The sequence below is a fragment of the Pan paniscus genome, chromosome 2 (genome assembly GCF_029289425.2).
Source record: "Pan paniscus chromosome 2, NHGRI_mPanPan1-v2.0_pri, whole genome shotgun sequence".
Classification (NCBI taxonomy): Eukaryota; Metazoa; Chordata; class Mammalia; order Primates; family Hominidae; genus Pan; species Pan paniscus.
In genome coordinates, this window is record NC_085926.1 from 127,214,579 (window position 1) to 127,242,157 (window position 27,579).

Genomic DNA, 27,579 nt, shown 5'->3' on the forward strand with positions numbered 1-27,579 from the left:
TGAGGCGGGGCTGACGTGAGGGGCGGTGACGCGGGTGGCCAAAGCGGAGCGGGGTGGGGGTGAGGAGAGTCGAGGGAGGTGACGCGCGCTGCCGGGGCGAGGTGAGGGGAGGGGAGGCGACGCGGGCGGTCGGGGTATGGGGAGGGGAGGGGAAAGGACGCGACGCGAGCTGACAGAGGGGAGCAGAGGCCCGAGCGGACGCGAGGCGACGCGGAGAGGGCGGCCTGGGCCGAAGTGAGGCGACGCGGGGCGGCGGAGTCTGAGGGCCGGAGCGGAGCGGAGGCGACGCGGGGAGGGGCGAGGGATCGCGGCCGGTGGCTGGGGGCCACCTGCTCCCCGAGCACCGGCCCCCGCTCCGGGGAGCAGAGTCCGGAGCGGGATCCGCGGCCCACAGGTTCGCAGGTCGGGCCCGGGGACGCTGCGGACTAGCGGGCGGGAGGCGTGGATTCTGCACCCCGGCCCCGGGCCGTCCAGTGGCCGTCCTCGAGGTGAGCGGGTGCTGGCCGGCGTGGGTCGCTGACCCCAGCGGGGACTGAGGGGAAGGACGGGGAGTTGGGGGCACCGAGTCACCCGGAGGAGGCGACCCCAGCTAGCTGCGCTTGCCCTGCTTCGCTGGACTGTGAAGCCCCCTCCGCTGCGGCTCTTCCTGCGCTCAGGCAGGCATTTGCAGAGCTCCTCTCGGGACTTGCCTCAGTGCCCTGCACGGAGCTGGGCAGTGGGCTCAGGGAGCGAAGCAAACGGGCACATCCTTGTCTTTGTGGGACTTTTTGGGGAAGACTTTAGACGGTGGTCACGGAGGGGCACGGCCCTGTGGGAACGGAAAGAGAAGGCGGGGACTCAAGGAATAAGACCTAATATTTGAGATACGTAAGCCTTTTCCTTACGTTTTGTAATTTAAAGGTTGCGAGGGGCGGTGTTGAAGAATGTGTGGGCGAACATCCTGTCACTTACCTAGAGATGTTCTCACGAGAGCTTGCGCCTACCAGGATCGGCGGGGCCAGCAGCGGCTCCCGGAGTGGAGGGACCCTGATAAGTACTGCCCCTCTTACAACAAGAGTCCTCAATCCAACAGCCCAGTGCTTCTGTCTCGACTGCACTTTGAGAAGGTAACCAGCATTGCACTATGCTAGCCCCTCGCCCAGCCTCGTGATGGTCATCTCCTATTTGGTTTGGTGTGTGCTCAGCCTCTTGGGATGACATTAAAAACCAGCCTTTACTGATATATTCTGACTTCCAGTTGAGAACCTCTCTTGGCCTCATGAAAGAAGTTTTATCAGTGGCTTCTAACACTGATAAAGACGTATTTTTCAGTATTTTTCAGGCTCAATTTAAATGCCTTTGTTATACATGGCATACTAGCCTTAATATATGCCAAATTTATATGAGCTTTGTGTTTTAAAATAGGAGCTTTCACTGATCATCAGGGTCATTGGGGTATCTTAAAAATATAATAAAAAAATTTAAGGCCAGGCGCCATGGCTCATGCCTGTAACCCCAGCACTTTGGGAAGCCGAGGTGGGAGGATCACTTGAGCCTAGGAGTTGGAGACCAGCCTGGGCAACATAGGGAGACCCCATCTCTACAAAAAATTAAAAAATGAGGTGGGAAGATCACTTGAGCTGGGGAGGTCGAGGCTTCATGAGCCATGGTTGTACCACTGCACTCCCACCTGGGTGACAGATCAAGACCCTGCCTAAAGAAAAAATTTAAAAAAATAAAAAATTAAAGAATATTTCTATGCCCTTTACCAGGCCAGCTTAATCAGACTTCTCTAGGCCTAGGACAGGCTTAAGATCAGTTAATTTAAAACACTTCTGATGTTTCTTGAACATTGAAAAGTTTTATTCTTTCTGCTTGTGTTTTCAATCTTTTTGTGTTTGTCTTTTACTAAGGCTAGAAACACGTATTTGGTTTGGTTATCTGAAGTTTAATTGCATTCATTGTGTTTATAGTATTTATCCCTGTAGTGTTGGAATTACCAGTCACTTACATTCATGTTTTAGTTTTTTGCCTTATCTCCTGAAAGTGTGTGTGTCTGTGTATGTGTGTGTAATAAAAATGCTTCGTTCTAGAAAGTAATAGTTTCTCCATGTCTTAAATATTTTAAATGACCTTGACATGTTTTTAAAAATCGTGATTGTTGGCTGGGCACGGTGGCCCACGCCTGTAATCCTAGCACTTTGGGAGGCGGAGGCGGGCGGATCACGAGGTCAAGAGATCAAGACCATCCTGGCCAACATGGTGAAACCCTATCTCTACTAAAAATACAAAAATTAGCTGAGTATGGTGGCACGCACCTGTAGTCCCAGTTACTTGGGAGGCTGAAGCAGGAGAATCACTTGAACCTGGGAGGTGGAGGTTGCAGTGAGCTGAGATTGCACCACTGCACTCCAGCCTGGCGGCAGAGCGAGACTCCATCTCAAAAAAAAAAAATTGTGATTGTTTCCTTCCTGAATTTTGACTGTATTTGATTCATAATGCCGAAATCACTTTATAAAGTTGATTATACCTCTGGTACATACTCTTTAAACTTTTGTGATAATATGATAGTCAAAAAGGACTCATTTCTGCATTATAGGGAATCACATCATTTTGAAATAAAGATAACAGGCTGGGCATGGTGGCTCACACCTGTAATCCTAGCACTTTGGGAGGCCAAGACGGGTGGACCACCTGAGGGCAGGAGTTCGAGACCAGCCTGGCCAATATGGTGAAACCCCGTCTCTACTGCAAATACAAAAATTAGCTGGGTGTGATGGCGGGCGCCTGTAATCTCAGCTACTTGGGAGGCTGAGGCAGGAGAATCGCTTGAACCCGGGAGGCGAAGGTTGGGGTGAGCCAAGATTGTGCCACTGTACTCTGGCCTGGGCAACAGAGTGAGACTCCATCTCAAAAAGAAATAAAGATAACAAATAATGGCTGGGCACGGTGGCTCACGCCTGTAATCTCAGCACTTTGGGAGGCTGAGGTGGGGCAGTGGGATCTCTTGAGGTCAGGAGTTTGAGATCAGTCTGGCCAACATGATGAAACTCTGTCTGTACTATAAAAAAATTAAAATGTGGAGGTTGCAGTGAGTCAAGAATGTGCCACTGCACTCCAGCCTGGGTGACAGAGCAAGTCTCAGTCTCAAAAAAAAAAAAAAAAAAAAAAAAAATCAAATAATGTTCTTGGTTGAATGAAGCCATTTATATGACATAGTTATTTTTGTGTCATTTTTAGAGGATGCATACTTCCCTATTGAAACGTTTTGTTTCAAATGAGAGGGGAATCAAAATAAAATATTCTGGAGAATCTTGAAGGGGAAAAGAGAGCATAAAACATATTTCAAAGGAAAGCATAACTTAGAGTGAGAATAGAGAGCAGGATTAAGTGTATGAGCCTGGCCAGGCCTGGTGGCTCACGCCTGTAATTCTAGCACTTTGGGGGAGGCTGAGGCCAGAGAATTGCTTCAGGCCAGGATTTCAGGACACCAGCCTGAGCAAATGAGACCCTGTTTTTAACAAAAAAAAAAAAGCCTTAGTCATTTATATGACCTCCTTAGAATTATAGAAAGTTAGCTGGAAGAAAAATTTGTCTAACAGATGTAAAGATAGAAGTATACATAGATTATGACTTGTCCTAGGTTACCTAATCAGTGAGGGACAGAACTAGAACTGAGATCCAGACCACCGTCCCCACTCCAGTGGATGCATCCTGGAACCAGGAATGGGGAAGGTGGAGCCACTAGCAAATATAGCCCTCATTTGGGCCAGTGGTATGAATTTGCTGATATAGTATTTGATTTCACATCTCTAACAAGTTTTATTAAGATTGCTATGGTTTCTTAATTTTGATAATATTTGATATCTCATTTTTCTCAGACCTATAAATTATAAAGCAAAATTAGAACCATTTTAGCAGTTCATTCAAATCATTAACAGCCTGCATATGTATATAGATAGCAACATTTTCATTTGAAACCACAGATTTGCAAATTACTTCCTGTTTCATTTATCCACCCCAGTGCTACCAGGTGTTCTGTTCAGAAGTCCAAAAGGGTAGAGGAAAGATGACTAATATTGAGCAATGGTCTTAGTATTTTGGCTTTTCAACTACTTTCTATTCGTCATTCTCACATTTGGATTTGGTTTACAGTTGTCAAGGGTACACTCTCAGCACTGATCAGTGGAATTTGTGAGAGCAGAATTCTCAACCTTGACACTGTTGACAGTTTTGGCCAGGATAATTTTTTGTCATAGGGAGCTATTCTGGGCGTTGTAGAGCATTTAGCAACATCCTCTACCAGCTAGATGTCAGTAGCATCCTCCACAATAGCATCCCCCAGATCAGAGCAACCAAAGGTATCTCCAGATACTGCCAGAAGTCTCCGGATGGTGGGGAGGGGTGTGTCAGAATTGTCCCGTACTGAGAACCACAGATTTTTCAGTATTGTTGTCTTGCAAATTTCTGATGAAAGATCATTTAGTTGACCATTGCGTAATGTTGTCTCATTCTCATTTATGCACTGAGCTGGGGGTCCTTCTGCTTGGAAGACTTTTTTTTTTTTTGGAGACAGGGACTTGCTGTGTTGCCCAGGCTGGAGTGCAGTGGCGCAGTCATGGCTCACTGCAACCTTGACCTCCCAGGCTCAAGCGATCCTGCTGCCTCAACCTCCCCAGCAGCTGGGATCACAGGCTTTTCCTTTTGACATTTTGAGGGGGAAGTTCTCACTATGTTGCTCAAACTGGTCTCAAGACTCTTGAGCTCAGGCCAGGTGCAGAGGCTCACACCTGTAATCTCATTACTTTGGGAGGCTGAGGCAGGTGGATCGCTTGCAGTCGGGAGTTGCAGACCAGCCTGACCAACATGGTGAAACCCTGTCTCTACTAAAAATACAAAATTAGTCGGGTGTGGTGGTGCATGCCTGTAATCCCAGCTACCTGGGAGGCTGAGGCAGGAGAATCGCTTGAACCTGGGAGGCGGAGGTTGCAGTGAGCCAAGATCGCGCCATTGCACTCCAGCCTGGGCAACAAGAGCGAAACTCTGTCTCAAAAAAGAAAAATCAACCTTGAGCTCAAGGGATCCTCCCCACTTGGCCTACCAGAGTGCCAGGATTATAGGCTTGAGCTGCCAGAAGGCAAATTTGATTCTGGAAGAGAAAGAGGATTTATGAAATCTCTGTTTTCAACTGTTCTTTCTCACAAACACACACAAACAGTCCTCATTATTTTTAGATTCCATATTTCCAAATTCACCTACTCACTAAAATTTATTTGTAACCCCTAAATTCATACTCACTTTGCTTTTGCAATCATTGGTGCACATACAGAGAGCTGACAAATTTGAGTACCTTGATGTTTCCAGCTGAGGTTGATCGAGGCAGAGCTCTGCCTTCTTGTTTCATCTCTTACGTTATAAACAAGTATCTTTTTTGCAGCCAGTTTAGTGCCATGTGTGATTTCACTGTTTAAAATGATCCCAAGCATAGCACTAAAGTGCTGGCTGGTATTCCCAAGCTAAAGAAGGCTGTGATATGTCTTACAAAGAAGATATATACATTGGATAAGCTTTAGTCAGGCATGAGTTATAGTGCTCTTGGTCTTGAATTTAGTGTAAATGAATTAAGAGTAAGTTTAAATTAGATGTCTTTAAACAGAAACACACATAAAACAAGGTCATATATTGATCAGTTGATGAAAGTGTCATCACCAGATGCTGTTAGAAACATAACCTTGCATTTCCCTAAGAGCAGCAGTTCAGTACTCAAAGCAACTTTATGAAATCTAACTACTGCAAATAAAGGGAATCAACTGTTTGTGTGTATATATATGAAAAGAGAATTGGCCGGGCGCAGTGGCTCACGCCTGTAGTCCCAGCACTTTGGGAGGCTGGGAGGCTGAGGCAGGCGGATCACTTGAGGTCAGGAGTTTGAGACCAGCGTAACCAACATAGTGAAACCCTGTCTCTACTAAAAATACAAAATTAGCTGGGCGTAGTGGCACATGCCTATAATCCCAGCTACTTGGGAGGCGGAGGCAGGAGAATGGCTTGAACCTGGGAGGCAGAGGTTGCATTGAGCTGAGATCGTGCCACTGCACTCCAGCCTGGGCAACAGAGCGAGACTCCATCTCAAAAAAAAGAGAATTAATGGATACAGCAGGCAGGATTCTGGAAGAAGCAGGACTGGATTTTATCAGCAGCACTATGGAGGGATTAGCTTTTAAACAAAAGGAAGCCCTTCTCCTGAGACTGCAACTACTGATGATTCCTTTCTTCAGATTCCATTCTCTCCTGACTTTCTTCGTTCTACTTTTATCTTAGTAGGTACTTTTACTTGGAACTCTGCCTTTACCCTAATTTCTTCTTTTAACAAAATTTTTTGTACCCTCAGGTTAAATCCTGTACATGATATACTCTCTAACAAACTTTACCTTCATGGCATTAATAGTCATCTTTTTATAGACAATTTTATGATTTGTTTTTAATCCTTACCTTAGAAAAATATTATACTACAATTTGAGTGCCTACTCCATGCCACACATTTTAACTATATTATCTTTCATTCTTGAAAATTATCCCACAGGGTAATTATTATTTGTTCTAATTTTTGGATAAGGAAAGTTGAAGGCCCAAGAAGTTGAGACTAGTCCAACCTCATAAGTAGCAGAGAAAGGATTTTTTTTTTTTTTTGAGACAGAGTCTTGCTCTGTTGCCCAGGCTGCAGTGCAGTGGCGCAAACTCGGCTCACTGCAAGCTCTGCCTCCCGGGTTCACGCCATTCTCCTGCCTCAGCCTTCCGAGTAGCTGGGACTACAGGCACTCGCCACCACGCCCGGCTAATTTTTTTTGTATTTTTAGTAGAGACGGGGTTTCACCGTGTTAGCCAGGATGGTCTCGATCTCCTGACCTCATGAGCCACCTGCCTCCCAAAGTGCTAGGATTACAGGCATGAGCCACCGTGCCCGGCCCAGGATTTTTTTTTTTTCCATCAGAGTCATAGAGTGCAGTGGCACAATCGCAGTTCAATGCAACCTGCACCTCCCGAGCTCAAGCAATTCTCATGCCTCAGCCTCCCGAGTAACTGGGGTTACAGGCACACGCCACCACACCCAGCTAATTTTTGTATTTTTAGGAAAGATGGGGTTTTGCCACGTTGGCCAGGCTGGTCTCAAACTCCTGACCTGAGGTGATCCGCTCGCCTCAGCCTCCCAAAGTGCTGGGATTACAGGCGTGAGCCACCATGCCTGGCTCAGAGAAAGGATTTTTGAACCAGGATCTCCTTACAAAGACCTTGATCTTTCCTCTATACCAGGGATTGGCAAACTACGGTCCTCAGACCAAATCTGGCCTACTGCCTGTTTGTATAAAGTCTTATTAGACCACAGCTGCTATGGTTTGAATGTTTGTGTCCTTGAAAAATGCATATGTTGAAATCCTAACCCCCAAGATGATGGTATTAGGAGATAGGACCTTTGGGAATCAAAGCCCTCATGATTGGGATTAGTGCCCTTATAAAAGACACCCCAGAGATACCATGTGACAACATAGTGAGAAGGCACCATCTGTGAACCAGAAAGTGGGCCCTCACCAGACACCAAATCTGCTGGCACCTTAATCCCAGCTTTCAGAACTATGAGATAAATCATATAGTATCACTCATGCCACATTCTGTTGGTTACAAGCCCGTCCAGATTCAAGGGGAACGAACATAGATTCCCAATTCTCAATGGGAGGAGTGTCAGATTTTGCAACCATTTTTTGAAAACTGCCACAGACTTCTCACTAGTATCAGAAATTCAACATATGATCTTCATAAAACATTTCATCAGCATTTTTTCTTCTCTGTTCAGTAGTACCATCATTATTTCACTCTTCTGGGCTTGAAAGCTTAATCATCCTTGCTTTTTTTCATCCAAATCCATTTGTACTACAATTTCTTTTCTTTTTTTTTTTTTAAATCTTTTGGATGTCACTGTTTTTCTCACTGCCATCACCAGACCCCTGAACCATTGTAGTAACACCCCAAAATGCACTCTCTGCTCACTGGTCTCTCCCAACCCAGAGTGTACTGTGCCATGCAGAATAATGTGTATGTGCTGCTTAATCTGTAGATTTCATCAAATTATCAAGGGGCCCATTACTTAAAAAAAGTTTGACAACCATGCGTTGGGAGTCCCCAAGACTGCCCCCATATTTGGAGATTCATTAGAAGGGCTAAGCATATAAGGCATAGTGTGTCTAAGGTTTATTAGTAAAAGGACGCAGAATAGAATCAGCAAAGGAAAAAGACACTAGTAGAAATCTGGAAAAAGTCATGCACAGGTTTCCTTATGTTCTCCTTCCTGTGGGAGGATACTCCAAGCATGTTACTTTCTCCAGCAACGAAAAATGTAGTAATGTATATGTACAGTGTTTTTGTTTTTGTTTTGTGGGGTTTTTTTGTTTTGTTTTGTTTTGTTTTGTTTTGAGAGAAGGTCTTGCTCTGTGGTCCAGGTTGGAGTGCAGTGGCTCAGTCACAGCTCACTAGCAGCCTCAACTTCCCAGGCTCAAGTGGTCCTCCTACCTCTGCCTTCTAAGTAGCTGGAACTACAGGTGCATGCCACCACACCAGAATAATTTTTTTTTTTTGGTAGAAACTGCAGTTTGCCATGTTGCCCAGGTTAGTATGTACAATGTTTATGCCCAGAGAAACCCATTAGAGACTCAGGGTCCGAGGTTTTTATTGGAGGCTGATCATGTAGGCACTCTAGCAGATACCTAGCAGGTACCAAAATTTCAGACTCCCAGAAGGAAAACAGGTGTTGGCATAAACTTTATTGTTTACACAGACTAGGCAGAATAAACCACCCTTATGAGTTGGGGAAAAGTGGGAATACTCTCAAAATCTAGTTCTGAGTTGTTGAGGGCCAACCTTGTATATCGGTTTTCCTAAAAATAGCATCCTCCAGTGCTTTGAGAGACCGAGGCAGGAAAATCGCTTGAGCCTAAGAGTTCGAGACCAGGCCAGGCACAGGGGCTCATGCTTGTAATCACAGCACTTTGGGAGGCTGAGGCGGGTGGATCACAAGGTCAGGAGTTCAGCACCAGCCTGGCCAGTATGGTGAAACCCCGTCTTTAGTAAAAATACAAAAATTAGCTGGCGTGGTGGTGGAAGCCTGTAGTCCCAGCTACTCGGGAGGCTGAGGTAGGAGAATCGCTTAAACCCAGGAGGCAGAGGTTGCAATGAGCCAAGATCGTGCCACTGCACTCCAGCTTGGGCAACAGAGCGAGACTCCGTCTCAAAAAAAAAATAAAAATAAAAAAATTCGAGACCTGCCTGAGGAACATAGTAAAACCTCATCTCTACAAAATTAGCTGGACATGATGGTGTGCACCTGTAGTCCCAGCTACTTGGGAGGCTGAAGCAGGAGGATCACCTGAGCCCAGGAATTCAACGTTGCAGTGAGCTATGATTGTGCCACTGCAGTCCAGCCTGGGCAACAGAGCTAAACTGTCTCTAAAAAACAAAAAAGTTTAAAGAAACTAAACCTCTTTGCATCCCTCTACCTTATTCAAGCAGAATGTCTTACATTCTAGTAAATATGATTGCTAAAGAACTCAAGTTACCTACATCATGATAAGTCATTAAATTGTTTTTGGCTGGTTGTGGTGGCTCACACCCACAATCCCAACACTTTGGGAGGCTAAGGTGGGCAAATCACTTGAGCCCAGGAGTTCAAGACCAGCCTGGGCAACATAGCGAAACCCCATCTCTATAAACAATACAAAAATTAGCTGGGTATGGGAGGCGTGTGTCTATAGTCCCAGCTACTTGGGAGGCTGAGGTGGGAGGATGGCTTGAGCCAGGAGGTAGAGGTGGCATTGAGCCAAAATAGCGCCACTGCACTCCAGCCTGGATGACAGAGCCAGACCTTATCTCAAAAAAAATAAAAAAATTGTTTTCAAGTAGATTCCCTGTTTAAAAATAATCTTGAATTCTTTATATTTCAATACTCCTAAATAATGTAATAAATACATACGTTAAATTAGGTTAGAATTTCATTATGATCTCCTCACTAGATCTTCTCTCCGTGGCAGGATGCAGACTCATCTGAGCGTATCATTGCTCCCATGCGCTGGGGCTTGGTCCCTTCTTGGTTCAAAGAAAGTGATCCTTCCAAGCTGCAGTTCAATACTACCAACTGTCGTAGTGATACCATAATGGAGAAACGGTCATTTAAGGTAGGTGGCTGGTAGCTATTAGTGCCCCGTATACCTCAGAAATAAGGTTCCAAAGGGTGTTTCCATCCTAGCCTACAGAGGACAACCAAAAATAAATAAATAACACAAAAAAGAATGTTCCCAGTTGTTAATGTGGAATGCTATTTTGTTACTACATAACAAACCACACCAGACTTAGTAGTGTGAAACAAAATGATAAACATTATCTCTCATATTCTCTGGGTTGACTGGGCTCATCTGGGCAGTTTTCACTTGGAAGTTCTCATGTTGCAGTTAGATGGCAGCTGAGGCTGGATGTCCAAGATGACTTCTTCACCCACATCTGACCCTTCAGCTGGGATGACTAGAACAACTAGAAGGCTTTCCATATGCCTAGCTCGAGGGTGTCAGGGTAGCCAGGCTTCTGTTACGGTGACTCATTTACCCCAGAGCTCATGATCCAACAGAGCAGGACAGAAGATACAAGCCTTTGTCTTACAGCATCACTTAATCTTGGCAGTCATACAGCATTACTTATGCTGTATTCTTTTATTGTTATTGTTTAATTTTTTTTTTTAAATAGAGACAAGGTCTGGCTATGTTGCCCAGGCTGGTCTCAAACTCCTGGGCTCAAGTGATCCACCTGTCTGGGCCTCCCAAAGTACTGGGATTACAGGTGTGAGCTATCACGCCCGGCCTACTTCTGTTGCATTCTATGGGTTACACAGAGCCAGCCCAAATTCAGTGTGGGAGGTGTCTACATAGGGTGTGAATACTGGGAAGCATGCTTCATTGGGGAGGCACCTTTGAAGACTAGCTATGACAAGTACCTATTTGTTAGAAAAGAGGTGATTGCTTTTATGTACATTATTTAATCTTTTCAACATCTATGTGAGTTGTGACTTTCTTTATACATAAGAAAAGAGAGTGGCCAGGCACGGTGGCTCACACCTATAATCCCAGCACTTTGGGAGGCCAAGATGGGCGGATCACGAGGTCAGGAGATCGAGACCATCCTGGCTAACACGGTGAAACCCCATCTCTACTAAAAATACAAAAAATTAGCCGGGCGTGGTGGCGGACGCCTGTAGTCCCAGCTACTCGGGAAGCTGAGGCAGGAGAATGGCGTAAGTAAACCCAGGAGGTGGAGCTTGCAGTGAGCCGAGATCACGCCACTGCACTTCAGCCTGGGCGACAGAGCAAGACTCCGTCTCAAAAAAAAAAAAAAAAAAAGAAAAGAGAGGTACAGAGAAATTAAATAACTGTTTTAAGGTCATACATTGGCAGACCTCAGATTTTATGTATTTATTTGTTTGTTTGTTTGTTTTATTTATTTTGAGATGGAGTCTCATACTTTTGCCCAGGCTGGAGTGTAGTGGCATGATCTTGGCTCACTGCCACCTCTGCCTCCAAGTTCAAGTGATTCTCGTGCTTCAGCCTCCCAGGTAGCAGGGACTACAGGTGTGCACTACCACGCCCAGCTGATTTTTATATTTTTAGTAGAGATGGGCTTTCACCTTGTTAGCCAGGCTGGTCTTGAACTCCTGACCTCAAGTGATCCTCCCATCTCGGCCTCCCAAAGTGTTGGGATTACAGCCGTGAGCCACCCGCCTGGCCCAAACCTCAGATTTTAATTCAAGTTCTCCAAGTAATGGCAGCCTGTGAAACATGATTGTATCACTAAGACCATATCTTGCTCACATTTTCCCTCAGGTGCCTCTAGGAAAGGGAAGACGCTGTGTCGTTTTAGCAGATGGATTCTATGAGTGGCAGCGATGTCAAGGAACAAACCAGAGGCAGCCATACTTCATCTATTTTCCTCAAATCAAGACAGAGAAGGTATCATTATCAGCATTCACAATATATATTTGGAAAGGCACAGGGAAACAAATTAATCCAAAGGACATTTTTTTCTTCCCCATAGTTTTATTTATTTATTTTAAAATAACAGCTTTGGCCCAGTGCGGTGGCTCACGCCTGTGATCCCAGCACTTTGGGAGCCCAAGACGGGAAGATTGCTTGAGCCTAGGAGTTTGAGACCAGTCTGGGCAACATGGTGAAACCCCGTCTCTACAAACAATACAAAACTAGCTGGGCATGGTGGTGTGTGCCTGTAGTCCCAGCTACTCGGAAGGCTGAGGTGGGAGGATCACTTGAACCCACGAGATAGAGGCTGCAATGAGCTATGATCACACCACTGCACTGGGCGACAGAGCAAGACTCTGTCAAAATAAAATAAAATAAAGTGAAATGAAATGAAATGAGCTCATTGAGAGATAATTCACCTTAAAATTCACCTTTTTAAAATGTGCAATTCAGGAATGTTTTAGTATGTTCAAAGTATGCAATTATTACCTCTATTTTTAGAATATTTTTATCACTCTAGAAGGAAACTACATATCCATTAGCAATCACTCTTTATTCTCCACTATGCTCAGCCCCTGTCAAACACGAATCTACTTTCCATCTCTATGGATTTGCCTATTTTGGACATTTCATAAAAATGGAATCATAGAATATGTGGTCTCTTGTGACTGGCTTCTTTGATTTAGCATAATGTTTTCAAGATTCATCCATGTTTGGCATGGATCAGCACTTCATTCCTTTTTGTAAGAACAGACCACATTTTGTTAATTCATTCATCAGTTGATAGACACTTGGATTGTTTCCACTTTTTGGTTATTATGAATAATGCTGCTATGAACATTCATGTACAAGTTTTGCATGGATTTGTTTTCATCTCTCTTGGATAGATGCCTAGGAGTGGAATTGCTAGGTCATATTACAACTCTACGTTTAACATTTCCTTCATAAAACTTTCACTGTGGCTGGGCGCAGTGGTTCAGGCCAGGCACGGTGGCTCATGCCTGTAATCCCAGCACTTTGGGAGGCCAGAGCAGGTGGATTACTTGAGCTCAGGAGTTCAAGACCAATCTGGGCAACATGGCGAAAACCCATCTCTACCAAAAATACAAAAAATTAGCTGGGCGTGGTCCCAGCTACTTGGGAGGCTGAGGTGGGAAGATGACTTGAGCCCAGGAGGTGGAGGTTGCAGTGAGCTGAGGTCGTGCTACTGTACTCCAGCCTGAGTGACAGAGTGAGACCCCATCTCAAAAATGAAACAAAAACCCTTTCACTGTAAGACATAATTTGAACTGTTCATGTTAAAACATTATCAGGAGATTGAAAACAAATCTGACATGCCAACATCATGTTTTATTTTTAATTATTTAGTCTGACACTGCTAAAGCACCTGAGTTCTTAGCAGTTTGCTTGTTAAAATTGGGAATTGTTTGTTCACCTGTCATCTCATTTTGGGGACTGGAAATAGTGTTACCGAGTAAAAGGGACTTGCTACCCAATGTGCTAGAAGCCAATACCATGATACTGAGTAGCTGGTCCCAGCTACTTGGCAGGCTGAGGTGGAATGATAGCTTGAGCCTGGGGTGGGGAGTGGAGGGTGCAGTGAGCCGAGATTGCACCACTGCACTCCAGCCTGGGTAACAGAGAAAATTTTTTTTTTTTTTCTTTTTTTTTTTGAGACAGAGTCTCTCTCTGTTGCCCAGGCTGGAGTGCAGTGGCGTGATCTCGGCTCACTGCAGCCTCTGCCTCCTGGGTTCAAGCGATTCTCCTGCCTCAGCCTCCCAAGTAGCTGGGACTACAGGTGTGTGCCACCAGGCCCAGCTAATTTTTTGTATTTTTAGTAGAGACGCAGTGTTAGCCAGAATGGTCTCAATCTCCTGACCTTGTGATCCACCCGCCTCGGCCTCCCAAAGTGCTGGGATTACAGGCGTGAGCCACTGCGCCTGGCCGAGAAAAGTTTTTTATTTCAAGTCGACTAACAAGAAGACAGGAGTCCAGCTTAACTCTGTCTCCCTAGCTGGCTTTAAGGAGTACTTTTATTAAAAAAATGTTGAGGGAGTGGATTCTGGGATTAGTAGGTGATTGGTGGAAGGAAAGGGGAGGCCTGGAAAGTCTTCAGGTATGTGCAGTTATCTCTTCCTGCCTCCATATAGGTCTCATGTGCAAATTCAGGGGGAGTTAGTATGAAATGTGGTGGAAATTCAGGCTGTGATATAAGCAAGCTTGTTTTGCATATACTCTAGTCAGTTACTGGTTCCAACCAATTCAGCCAGTTTTGTTATCTTACAAGCGGAGGGAGTTTCACTGTTTCAGCAAGTTATTTTCTTATATGCTATCCTGTAAGCCCAAGAATTTAGTCATTGGTGTTTTTGTTTGTTTGTTTGTTTTTTAACTCTTTGGGGCAGTTTCAGTAGTCAAGAGAGTTTGCCTCACCCTCAGAAAATTCCCTATCAGTGATGGGTGCACCAAAATCTCAGAAATCACCACTAAAGAATTTATTCATGTAACCAGACACCACCTGTTCCCCAGAAACCTATTGAAATAAAATATAAATTAAAAAAGAAAATTCCCAGTCTAGCCAGTCTAGTAACACACAAATGATTTGGTACAAGACAAGATTAATTTATAAAACATCTATCAATTATAATAGCAAATATTAAGCACTTACTACTAGTCAGTTACTCTTTCTAGGAACTTAATGTGTATTAGCTTAATATACATTAATTCTTTTTTTTTTTTTTTTTTTTTTTTTGAGACAGAGTTTCACTCTTGTTGCCCAGGATGGAGTGCAATGGTGTGGTCTTAGCTCACTGCAACCTCCACCTCCTGGGTTCAAGCAATTCTGCCTCGGCCGCCTGAATAGCCGGGATTACAGGTGCGTGCCACCATGTCTGGCTAATTTTTGTATTTTTAGTAGAGACAGGGTTTCACCATGTTAGCCAGGCTGGTCTCTAACTCCTGACCTCAGGTGATCCGCCTGCCTCAGCACCCCCTAAGTGCTGGGATTACAGGCATGAGCTACTGCGCCTGGACTTGAACTTAATTTTTACACTACAGATAGTTGGGTTTTCCTTTTTGATTCAGTCTGACAATCATTCTTTTAATTTGTGTTTAGAACATTTAATTTAATGTAATTATTGATGTGATTGGGTTAAAATCCATTGTTTTGCTAGTTTTCTATTTGTTCCATCAACTCTTTGTTCCTTTTCTCCTGATCTTTCTGTTTTGGGAATAATCTTTTATAATTGCATTTCATCTCTATTATTGGCTTATTATTTTTGCCTCTCAAAAAATGTCTTTAGGCCGGGCGCAGTGGCTTACAACTCTAATCCCAGCACTTTGGGAGGCCAAGGCGGGCGGATCATGAGGTCAGGAGATTGAGACCATCCTGGCTAACAGTAGAGAAACCCTGTCTCTACTAAAAATACAAAAAAAAAATTAGCCTGGTGCAGTGGTGGGTGCCTGTAGTCCCAGCTACTTGGGAGGCTGAGGCAGGAGAATGGTATGAACCCGGGAGGCGGAGCTTGCAGTGAGCCAAGATTGCGCCACTGTGCTCCAGCCTGGGCGACAGAGTGAGACTCCGTCTCAAAAAAATAATAAATAAATAAATGTTTTTAGTAGTTGCCCTACAGCTTACAGCATACCTTTTAAGTTAATAACATTCTGTCTTTATACACTACATTACTATTGAAAATACCTTACAACAGTATTCTCCCAGTTCCTCCTGTCTTTTGGGCTACTGTTATGCATTTTATTTTTACATATACTATAAACTTACAATACATTGCTATTTTACTGTAGATGGTCAATTATGTTTTAGAGTGGTAAAAAATAAGAAAAATCTTTGTACATGTACCTTCATTTTAGCCATTTCCATGGATCTTCACTTATTTGTATAGATCCAGTTTTCTCTCTGGTATTACAGCCCTTCTGCCTGAAGGACTTTAATTTTTCTTGTAGTGTGGGTCTGCTGGTAATAAATTCTGATTTTTTTTTGTCTGAAAAAGTATCTATTTCTTTATTTTAAAAAATCATCAGGGCCGGGCGCAGTGGCTCATGCCTGTAATCCCAGCACTTCGGGAGGCCGAGGTGGGCGGATCACCAGGTCAGGAAATCGAGACCATCTTGGCTAACACGGTGAAACCCCATCTCTACTAAAAACACACAAAAAATTAGCCGGGCGTGGTGGCGGGCACCTGTAGTCCCAGCTACTTGGGAGGCTGAGGCAGGAGAATGGCATGAACCCAGGAGGCAGAGCTTGCAGTGAACCGAGATGGCGCCACTGCACTCCAGCCTGGGCGACAGAGTGAGACTCCATCTCAAAAAAAAAAAAAAAAAAAAATTCATGCTTTTTATTGATATATAATTCACATATAATAAAATTCACCCTTTTAAAATGTACAGTGCTTTTTAGTATATTCAAAACCTTGGCCAGGCACAGTGGCTCTAAAATTAACCATGCATGGTGGCTCGCACCTGTGGTCCCAGCTACTTGGGAGTCTGACGTGGGAAGATCACTTGAACTTAGGAGGTCGAAGTTGCAGTGAGCCGAGATCACACCACTACACTCCAGCCTAGGTGACACAGTGAGACTCTATCAAAAAAAAAAAAAAAACACACAAAATGTTGTGCAGCCATCATCACTAATTCCAGAATGCTGTTATCAACCCCAAATAAAACCACACCCATTAGTAGTCACTTTCCATACCTCCCTGTCTTTAACCCCTGGCAACCACTGTCTGAGAGGTATTTTTCACTGTATATAAGATTCTGGGTCAGTGGTGTTTTGTTTTCTTTCAGTACTTTAAAAAAATACACTTCATTGTCTCTGGCTCTCATAGTTTCTTTTGAGAAGTCTAGTGTATAACTGTCTTTTTTCTTTTGTATGTAATGCATAAATGTGTGCTGCTCTCACCACCTTCCCCTCCACCTCCCTCCACCCCTGCTTTTAAGATTTTCTCTTAGGGCAGCTGTTTGAATACATTGTGTGTATGTGTTTTAGCCTATTCTCTTTGCTGCTTGGATCTGCAGTTTGATATCTTTCATAATTTATGGAAATTTCTTGGCTTTTTCCTCTTCAAATATTTCTTCTGCCCCATTTTCTCTTTCTGGGATTCTAATGACACATGTGTTAGATGATTTAATTGTCCCATCGTTCTTGGATATTCTCTCCATTTTTCTTTCTTTTTTTCTTCTCTGTTTCAGTTTAGATACTTTTCACTGACCGTTTTTTTTTCTTTTTTTGAGATGAAGTCTCGCTCTGTCACCCAAGCTGGAGTACAGTGGTGCAATCTTGGCTCACTGCAACCCCTACTTCCCAGGTTCAAACAATTCTGCCTCAGCCTCCCAAATAGCTGGGATTACAGGCATGCACCGCCATGCCCAGCTAATTTTTTTTGTATTTTTAGTAGAGACGGGGTTTGATAAGGTTGGCCAGGTGGGTCTTGAACGCCTGACCTCAAGTGATCTGCCTGCCTTGGCCTCCCAGAGTATTGGGATTACAGGCATGAGCCACTGCGCCTGGCCATTATTGACCTATCTTTAAGTTCACTGAGTCTTTCTTATAGTTTCTGTCTCTCTGCTAAAGTTCCTTATCTGTTCATATATGTTGTCCACATTTTCCACAAGAGTCTTTGACATTAATTTTACTTACTTCAAGTTCTCTGATAATTTCAGCATCTGGGAAATATAATCTCTTGAATCTGGTTCTATTAATTTCTATATCTCTTGGTGGTTGATAGCTTTAGCTTTTTTAGTGTGTCTTGTAATTTTTTATTGTTGCCAGAGATGATATGTAGGACAGAGACTGAGATTAATAATATTTATGTCTGGAAATTCTTCTATTAGGCCATTAATATATGGGGTTAAGTCAGTCTTGTCAGGAATTGAACTGGGTTTGGGCTTTGTTCTCATTACAGTGCCTTTGTTTTGTTTTTGTTTTTGTTTTTGAGACGGAGTCTCCCTCTGTTGCCCAGGCTGGAGTGCAGTGGTGCGATCTCGGCTCACTGCAAGCTCCGCCTCAGCCTCCCGAGTAGCTGGGATTACAGGCGCCCGTCACCAGGCCCAGCTAATTTTTTGTATTTTTAGTAGAGACGGGGTTTCACCGTGTTAGCCAGGATGGTCTCGATCTCCTGACCTCGTGATCCGCCTGCCTCGGCCTCCCAAAGTGCTGGGATGACAGGCATGAGCCACCACGCCCAGGCTACAGAGCCTTTGTTTGACCGCAGGCTTTCAAGTGCTCTGGTGTTATCCAGTGTTTAGGGTAAGGATTGACTTTCCAGAGGGTTTCTCAGCAGCCCTCCTCTCTTCAGTTGTTGGATTTTCCTGTGAGCCTGTGCCTTAGACATGGTCTTTCTTGTGCCCTTTTCCCTCTCCAGAAGTAGACTGCTTCTGCTTGTCACTTAATGTTTGTCGGCTAAACAGGGGTGGAGGCAGTTCTCCGTTCAGTCTGTCTTAAGCAGATGTGGCTCTCTGACTCAGTCTTCCCCAGGGCGTAGGGGGCTTTTTCTTTTTCTCCTTCCCCAGCCTCTGTGGGTCTTTACCTGATTCCTAGGCGTGACAGGGATTATTATTATTACCGTTTCCCTGGCAGCTTAAGACTTTTGCTCCTTAGGGGAAAAGTGATTAGGTGAGGCAGAGGAGCTTGCCTTTAAGGTATTCAACAGTGAGGATGGCTTCCTCCAGGCTCCTGCCCTGTGCCGTCTTTTTCGAGCACTGGCAAAGTCCAAGGAGAAAAGCCTGTGAGCTGGTGCAAACTCCTCTGAGGTTTGCAGCTCCTAGGGATTCTGTACTATCCTGCTAGCCTGTACGCTGCTTGTAGAAATGTGATAATAACATTATCTGAATTCTTAACCTGGTTGTATGAAGGCTTGTGTCTCCCTCCTGATGCTGCCAATAAGCCAGTACTTGTGTCCCATTGCCCCTTGGAGGACCTTGTCTTTTCTTAAATTTCAGGGAAATTGATCGACTTACCTCTCTGATGAGTTTAAGAAAAGTTATGATTTTGCATATTATCCAGCTTTTTTCTTATTGTTAGAATAGAAGTGACGTTCTTTCCAGCTTTCTACATTTTAGTCCTTGAATTGAATTTTGAATGGCAATTAGGAATTGGCATGAAATTCAATTCAATTAAGAAAGGGTGGGAAGGGCATTTTGGGCAGAGGAAGGTTGCTTCAGCAAGACACAGGAGCATGAAATTGCATGAGAGCTTCATTTACCAACAGCTGGTTTGGGTTCAAATTAACAATGTAAGTAATAGCTAGAATGGTGGGCCAGTTCACGGAAGGCCTAAATGTCCAGTGAAGGTGTTAAATTCTGAAAGTATTAAGGAGCCATGAATCTATAGCTTCAGTTGGCATTTGCCACCAACCTTCTTTCCTTTGGTGACAGAGGGGTTAATAAGACGTGGGCTGAATTACTTTTAAAATGATTTCCTTGCTCTCGAATCTGAAGTAGTACCTAACCTGCATGTAGAAGAAGTCTGCTGAGTGCATCTAATCTGCCCATATATTTTGCTTCCAGTCAGGTAGCATTGGTGCTGCAGATAGTCCTGAGAACTGGGAGAAAGTCTGGGACAACTGGAGGCTGCTGACAATGGCCGGGATCTTTGACTGCTGGGAGCCCCCAGAGGGAGGAGATGTCCTGTATTCCTATACCATCATCACAGTGGATTCCTGTAAAGGCTTGAGTGACATCCACCACAGGCAAGTCATACTTCTTAGCCCTGGATCCAAAAGGATCCAAAAGATGATTTGTCCTCTGCTTTTAGGTAGCTTTAGAGAGTAGGAAACCAAGTCATTTTACAACGTAAAGTTACAATCAGTTTGACTCTAACATGACATACATTCCTAAAAATCACTGTACTATGCAAAACGATAGAATAAAAACCAAATAACTTAGGGGAAAAGTGGGGTTAAGGAGACAACACTTAAAATGTTGTCAGTGACACATTAAAAAAATAATGGAAACCTAATAAAACAGTAGCACTGTTTTATACATGTTAGGTGGTTAAGAAATAAATAAATACTACAGGCTGAGCACGGTGGCTCACGCCTGTAATCCCAGCACTTTGGGAGGCTGAGGTGGGTGGATCACGAGGTCAGGAGGTCGAGACCATCCTGGCTAACACGGTGAAACCCCGTCTCTACTAAAAATACAACAACTAAATTAGCCGGGCATGGTGGCGGGCTCCTGTAGTCCCAGCTACACGGGAGGCTGAGGCAAGAGAATGGTGTGAACCTGGGAGGTGGAGCTTGCAGTGAGCCAAGATCGTGCCACTGCACCCCAGCCTGGGTGACAGAGTGAGATTCCATCTCAATAAATACATACATACATACATACATACTACAATAAATATGGCACTTTACCTCGACAAGACCTGAAGTTTGCTTGTTGCTTGTGGAAGTGAGTGTTGGAAGAAATGCATCTCATGAGTTATTGTGAAGTTGTGGAAGGAAGGTTATGTAAAATTTTTTATCTTTTGCAGTCTTAAATCCTGGGGCACAGTTTTCCTCCTATGAACGTATTTCCTTTGAGGCATGCATTTGTAATAGATGCTATTTAATTAAAATTGAATATTTGATTCAATGTATAGCCTTCTCCTCCAATTAACTTCTGTATCACTGCTAGAAATTCTTTAGCACATTTTCATCTGTACTTGTGGCTTCTCCCAATAGCAGAAAGCTTTGAAAATTGTCGCCATGTTCGAAACCAGTAAACTAACCACTACTAGCACTAAAAGGAGCCACTTGTGGTATTTAAGATTTTATTTATATATAGGCCTTATTTATATATTTTTTGTATGAACCTTATAGGTGCTTCTTTTTTTTTTTTTTTTTTTTTTTTTTTTTGAGACAGAGTCTCACTCTGTTGCCCAGGCTGGAGTGCAGTGGTGTGATCTCGGCTCACTGCAAGCTCCGCCTCCTGGGTTCACACCATTCTCCTGCCTCAGCCTCCCGAGTAGCTGGGACTACAGGCACACGCCGCCATGCCCGGCTAACAGGGTTTCGCCATGTTACCCAGGATGGTCTAGATCTCCTGACCTTGTGATCCACCTGCCTCGGCCTCCCAAAGTGCTGGGATTACAGGTGTGAGCCACCACGCCTGGCTGGAGTACTTCTTGAAGTTGTTCCAGCCATGGTCATTTTTTTTTTGTAGCATCATCACTGATGTGGACTCCTTGATATCCTTTGCTCAGGAAATAATCACATGTTCTCATTTTTCTTCCAGGATCCTTTACTATTTCAAGCTTCTTTTCAATATTTAAAATGTCTCCATTCACATGCATTGCCTACCATGTTTTGAGCCAGGAAGCTTAGACATGTTTGAGATGTTAAATGTGCATCTTTATATATATATATATAGAAAAGTTCAGAAAGGCAAAAGAAGAGCAAAACACAATTTTGTAAAATAGTATGCAGTGAGCCAAAGTAGCAGTCAGTGTTTGAGATGGGTGCATTTTGTGGCTCAGTTCATCTGGGTGCAGTTTTCTGTGTTCACCTTGTGTTTCTCACAGATGAAACTGTGCATAAGCAAACACAAAATTTGCATTGTGCTCCAATTGCTCTCTACTATATCAGTGGCATTGGAACAGATTTGCATTTTAAACATAAGCATTGGCAGAACTGACTATACTTGTATTCTACCTTTATACTTTCTGCCAGAGCTGAGTACTCCCTGAAGTGATTTTTTGGAGTTCTCCTGAAAAGAATGCAGTGTGACACCTGTCAGGATTACCTGCTTTAGCCTTGTCCTAGGCTATATCTGTGAAAATATGCTTTCATGTGGCTGGGCGCAGTGGCTCACACCTGTAATCCCAGCACTTTGGGACGCCGAGGCGGGTGGATCACGAGGTCAGGAGATCAAGACCATCCTGGCGAACACTGTGAAACCCCATCTCTACTAAAAATACAAAAAAATGGCCAGGCGCGGTGGCTCACACCTGTAATCCCAGCACTTTGGGAGGCTGAGGCGGGTGGATCATGAGGTCAGGAGATCGAGACCATCCTGGCTAACACGGTGAAACTCTGTCTCTACTAAAAAATACAAAAAATTAGCCAGACATGGTGGTGGCTGCCTGTAGTCCCAGCTACTTGGGAGGCTGAGGCAGGAGAATGGCGTGAACCCGGGAGGTGGAGCTTGCAATGAGCCGAGATCATGCCATTGAACTACAGCCTGGGCAACACAGTGAGACTCCATCTCAAAAAAAAAAAAAAAAAAAATTAGCCAGGCATGGTGGCGGGTGCCTGTAGTCCCAGCTACTCAGGAGGCTGAGGCAGGAGAATGGCATGAACCCGGGGGGTGGAGCTTGCAGTGAGTGGAGATCACGCCACTGCACTCCAGCCTGGGCAACACAGCAAGACTCTGTCTCAAAAAAAAAAAAAAAAAGAAGAAGAAAAAAAAAAAAACAAAATATGCTTTCATGTGATGTAGTTCTCTTTTAGTAATTAACCTTTAAAAATTATATTTCATTTAATCTAAATCACCATTCATTTAAAAATGTACCATTATTTTATACATTACAATATTTAACATTATTTTATATGTTATGTATATATTTAGGAGACAAATGAACATTTGTCTGTATCTGAATCAACTGTACCACCCAAAAAGTGTGTGCCACACTTTGCATTGGCCTGGGACATAAAACTGGAAGCTAAACCTAGTATATTTTCCTTACATCCTCTGGGTACCAGGAGTCATGTTTGACAGCTTCTCTGCTTTTCTGACGCATGGCTTCCTTTTGTTCACAATTTTCTTACTGTAAGTCTTTCAGAGGTGGTGAGGCTTGAGATTGCTGTTGATAGACAAGTTTTCAAGATCTATTTTCCCTTCATTCTAGGCTGGGGTGTCATAGAAAGTTTACCAATTTACTAGAGTGGACACTGGAGTACACTAGACCAGTTAGTACTCTTCACTGTCTTTGCCATGAAACTTTATAACATGGCTCTCCAGGTATTGAATCTGGTGCCCTGTCACCCTGTGCTCAGGGAACACATGGCAGCAATCAGCATGTGAGGCACAGAGGGAGGGCAAGCTCCCCTTGTGATATTTGAGGTATCAGCTGACTCAAGTCTCTCTCCCTTCTCTCCTTATTCTCATGCTACCTCTCCCAACCATTGTCTTGACTTCCCTGGCCAGGATGCCTGCCATATTAGATGGAGAGGAGGCAGTTTCTAAATGGCTTGACTTTGGTGAAGTCTCAACTCAGGAAGCTCTGAAATTAATCCACCCAACAGAGAACATCACCTTCCATGCAGTCTCTTCTGTGGTGAACAACTCGCGAAACAACACTCCTGAGTGTCTGGCTCCTGTCGACTTGGTTGTCAAAAAGGTAGGGGCCTGTGACTGGTACAGTCCTTTTTGAGCTTTCTGTCTTCTGTCAGTGTTCTCTTTCTTTTATGATGTGGCCTTTTATGATCAGCCCTTTAATTTGGACCATCAAAAGCTCTCATACTCCTTGTACACAGCAAGGTAGTGTAGAGCAGCAATTCTCAAACCTGGCTGTGACCCAGAGTCCCCAGGAGAAGAACTCTTTCAAAATGTAAATGCTAGACCCTATCTAGACATCCTGAATCAACATTTAGAGCTAGGCTTGGACTTTTGTATAATTAAGAAGCTTCAGGCTGGGCGCAGTGGCTCACGCCTGTAATCCCAGCACTTTGGGAGGCCGAGGCAAGTGGATCACGAGGTCAACAGATCGAGACCATCCTGGCCAATATGGTGAAACCCCGTCTCTACTAAAAATACAAAAATTAGCTGAGTGTGGTGGCCTGTGCCTGTGATCCCAGCTACTTGGGAGGCTGAGGCAGGAGAATCACTTGAACCTGGGAGGTGGAGGTTGCAGTGAGCCTAGATTGGGCCACTGCACTCCAGCTTGGTGACAGGGCGAGACTGCGTTTCAAAAAAAAGAAGCTTCAGCTGGGTGCAGTGGCTCATGCCTGTAATGCCAACACTTAGAAGGCAGAGGTGGGAGGGTAGCTTTACCTGAGGAGTTCCAGACCTGCCTGGGCAATATAGTGAGACCCCGTTCTCCACAAAAAGGAAAAAAAAAAAAGCTTCTTTGATGAGTCTGATAAACCACATTTGAGGACTCCTAATCTAGACAGTGATGGTGAGAAAGACAAAGGAGCCCTTGACCATATTGTTTCTCCATCCCCAACCATGATTTTTGGTGTCTCTTTTCTGTATCTTTGCTTTCCGAACTACAAGTTGCAGGAGCTCCAGTCCTTAGTCTCCTTCAGGAGGATTTGAGAGCATTCCTACCATGAACCTTAACTTCTTAGAATCAGCAAGGATCCAGAGGGTGTATTTTAGGAAGGGAAGGCAAACAAACAGAAGGCCTGCAGTGGGGAGAGAAGTTCCAGAGCAAAAAGCTGGCCCCCACTGACATTTGGGGGTAAGGATTTAGGAGTAGTGATTGTTTTTAGGTGGCATGGAGGGACTTAAAATAGGACATACTTGGAATGTTCCAAGAATAGACATTTTAGAATGCCGTGTTAAGGATGATTGTAAGAACAGCTGTCCCCCTCTCTATTTTTCTTAAAGTTTTTTCCATACCCACAGTGTCATCTTTTTTTCTTTTGTCTTGATTCTGATAAACTCCTGCAACCGTGGCACTTTTTAAAAATTAGATAACTCTAAAACTAATTCTATATACAGGTTGAATATCCCTATCCAAAATGCTTGGGAACAGAAGTGTTTTAGATTTTGAATTTTTTCAAATTTTGGAATATTTGCATTATATACTTCCTAGCCGAATATCCTAAATCTGAAATGTACCAACAAGCATTTCCTTTCAAAGTCATGTAAGCACTTAAAAAGTTTAGGATTTTGGAGCATTTTGGATCTTGGATTTTCAGGGTTAGGATGCTCAACCTGTATTCATTTTGGACTAGACGCTGCCCATTTCTGCCATGGTCTTTTTTTTTTTTTTTTCCTTTTTCTTTTTTAGAGACGGGGTCATGCTCTGTTGCCCAGGTTAGACTGCAGTGGCATGATCATAGTTCACTGCAGCCTCGAACTCCTGGGCTCAAATGATCCTCCCACCTCAGCCTCCCAGGTAGCTGGGACTACAAGCGTACACCACCATGCCTGGCTCATTTTTTTAAATTTTTTATAGAGATGGGGTCTTCCTATGTTTCCTAGGCTGGTCTCAAACTCCTGGGCTCAAGCGATCTTCCCACCTCAGCCTCCCAAAGTGCTGGGATTACAGGCATGCACCACTGTACCTAGCCCTGCCATGGTGTTTACTCCAAAAGATGTCACATTCTGGAGAGGTGGCATTGTGCTAATTCAGAACCTTTCAGTTCAGGATTGGGGTGTCATGTAAAGGAAGCAGAAGGGAGTAGTGACAGTCAAGAAGAGGTTGTACAGATTGTCTGCACAAAGAGGAAACAATTTAGCCTTATCACAGTGGCTGTTAGAAATTCTTCTGTATCTCTCCAGTCTCGTTTTCCAACACTCCCCCTGGGTCATGCTGAATTACATTCTTTTCCCTGAGAATGCTTCATTCTCTGCACATTTGGAATGCCTTTCAGCTCTCTTCTCTGGCTGGCCCCACACAATCCTCTGTGAAACCTTCTCTAAGATCTACTTTCCTGCCCCTTAGAGCACACTCCTCTCTTTCCACTCTTGACTGGTGGGCCCCAGCTGGCCCTTAGTAACATTTTCCAAGCCTGGGTAAGTACCTAATGCCTCTTCCCCTGTTTCTTCCCTTGGACTTGGCCTTTTCCCAAAAGCTTGAGCTGTATGGTTTGAGCTTTTTCCTCTTTCTTGTAGGAGCTCAAGGCAAGTGGCAGTAGCCAGAGGATGTTGCAGTGGTTGGCCACAAAGTCACCCAAAAAGGAAGACTCAAAAACACCTCAAAAGGAAGAGTCAGATGTTCCCCAGTGGTCCAGTCAGTTCCTGCAGAAGAGTCCACTCCCCACCAAGAGAGGCACTGCAGGACTCCTAGAGCAATGGCTGAAGCGGGAGAAGGAGGAGGAACCTGTGGCCAAGCGTCCTTACAGCCAGTGACACAGGACTTTCAGAGACCAAGGCCAGGGTCTGCTGCACTGCTGTTCTGATAATAGGTTCTTAACATTGTATGTATGTGTGTTTGCTTTGGGAGGAGGTGGCACTGTGTTAGTTGACAGTTGTGGGCTCATGTAGTCTTTTTCGCCATGAGTAGGAGCCCCTAGTGGGGCTGGTGGACAGCTTTGGAAGAGGTGTCCTGCTGCTGTCACCAGCCATGTGGGCCCCATAGGGGCACTGCGCCTGCTGCCCTTTCCTGGCAGGGCTGGTGGAGTCTTCCCTCAAAGCATGCCTTACCCAGCTGGGAAGTCTCTGCCCTGATCTGGTACTCCTCGTAGTAAGCTGTTTTCTGCTCAGCCACTGGGCTCTTTCAGTTTTTTAGTTCTTAAAAATTTATTTTTAAGTTCTAAAATAAAATAAAAATAAGTTCTTAAAATTTATTTTTTTCCTGAATAAATTATATTTGGTAAACTTCTGCCTACATTTTGGAAAGTGATGCTGGTGGGGAAAGTTCTAGATCTTACTTGGTTTCTTCTAGAATCAGTCTTCAGGAATGGATTTTGTCACAAATGGGGCATGGGGGCTTTCTGAGGAAATAACTACAAGTCTTGGTGGTGGGCTCCTTATTATGTTTCTTTTTCTTTCATTCTTGATACTTGGAAGTTGTCTGAATTCTTTAGCTTCAAACCAGCCTGAGTTTGAGTGCTTGCCGTAGCAGAACCTATCCTTACCACAGGTGGGAAGGAAAGGACCAGTTTCTAGCAGTGTCGGGCCACTCCTCTTTCGAACATCCCTAAGGGAGGCATTCACAAAAGCTGTCCCAAGCAGCTGGAAGAAAACAGCTTCCGAGATGACCAGGAGGACTGGGCGGCGCCGAGCCCAGAACGCTCCTGGCGCAGCACCGTTGGCCGATTGCTGCTGGTGGGGGGCGGGGGTGCAGGCCCCAGTCTCTATGCAAATCAGGGATCAGAAGATCGGAATTTCCACCAATCAGCGGGAAGCCTCGGCCCTGTAACTGCTAATGGGAGACAGCAGCGCCACGCCACAGGCTTTTCCCCTGGTTTCGGGAGGGGTGGGGAGCCAGGTGGGGCTCCCGCCCAGACCCTTTCCCGAGGTCCGCCCTCTCCGCCTTTTCTCTAAATTCCTCTTTTGAGTGCCCTCCCTTCCGGTTGAGAGGCGGGGGTTGGCCCGTAGTTATACACTCAGTCACCCTGCACTGTGGAGGCGGGGGCCTCCCTTGTGGACTGATTTGCGTGGGATTTGGTTGTTTTATTAAGAGATTTAAAAAATTCAGATGACTTACTAGTATGACTGTTTTGTCATATTTGCTTCCAGGTTAATAAATGACAAAAATGAAATTCCCTTTGTTTTTCATTATCATCTCCCCACTGTTTCTCATGGTTGCAAATTAGTTTGGTGAGGTCTTTTCATTTTAACATGAAAGAATATAATGCCTGCAGGGGCTTGTTTCCTTTTCATTCAGGTTTTTATACTTTCATATAAACGTGATGTTAGAAGCAAATCC

At 44.4% G+C, this 27,579-nt stretch overlaps 1 protein-coding gene across 2 annotated transcripts; it reads left to right on the plus strand.

Annotated features, from left to right (window-relative positions):
• Positions 1-27,412, plus strand: HMCES (5-hydroxymethylcytosine binding, ES cell specific). Of its 2 annotated transcripts, none has more exons than XM_003829419.2 (7): positions 1-101; positions 901-1,106; positions 10,056-10,199; positions 11,892-12,017; positions 19,563-19,744; positions 23,181-23,373; positions 25,821-27,412. In XM_003829419.2, exons 2-7 carry the CDS (start codon positions 924-926, stop codon positions 26,055-26,057), a joined length of 1,065 nt encoding a protein of 354 aa, XP_003829467.1. In that variant the 5' UTR covers positions 1-101; positions 901-923; the 3' UTR covers positions 26,058-27,412. The 2 variants fall into 2 exon arrangements, with proteins under 2 accessions (XP_003829467.1, XP_034813201.1); XM_034957310.3 differs by lacking the exon at positions 1-101 and adding an exon at positions 147-488.
• The last annotated feature ends 167 nt before the right edge of the window (positions 27,413-27,579 follow it).

Bases quoted from the DNA above. Each gene is read 5' to 3' on its own strand.
- HMCES (XM_003829419.2), top strand. From the start codon at position 924: ATGTGTGGGCGAACATCCTGTCACTTACCTAGAGATGTTCTCACGAGA. The intron at 1,107-10,055 runs GTAACCAGCATT...TCTCCGTGGCAG, and splicing joins CTCGACTGCACTTTGAGAAG to GATGCAGACTCATCTGAGCG. The intron at 23,374-25,820 runs GTAGGGGCCTGT...TCTTTCTTGTAG, and splicing joins TCGACTTGGTTGTCAAAAAG to GAGCTCAAGGCAAGTGGCAG.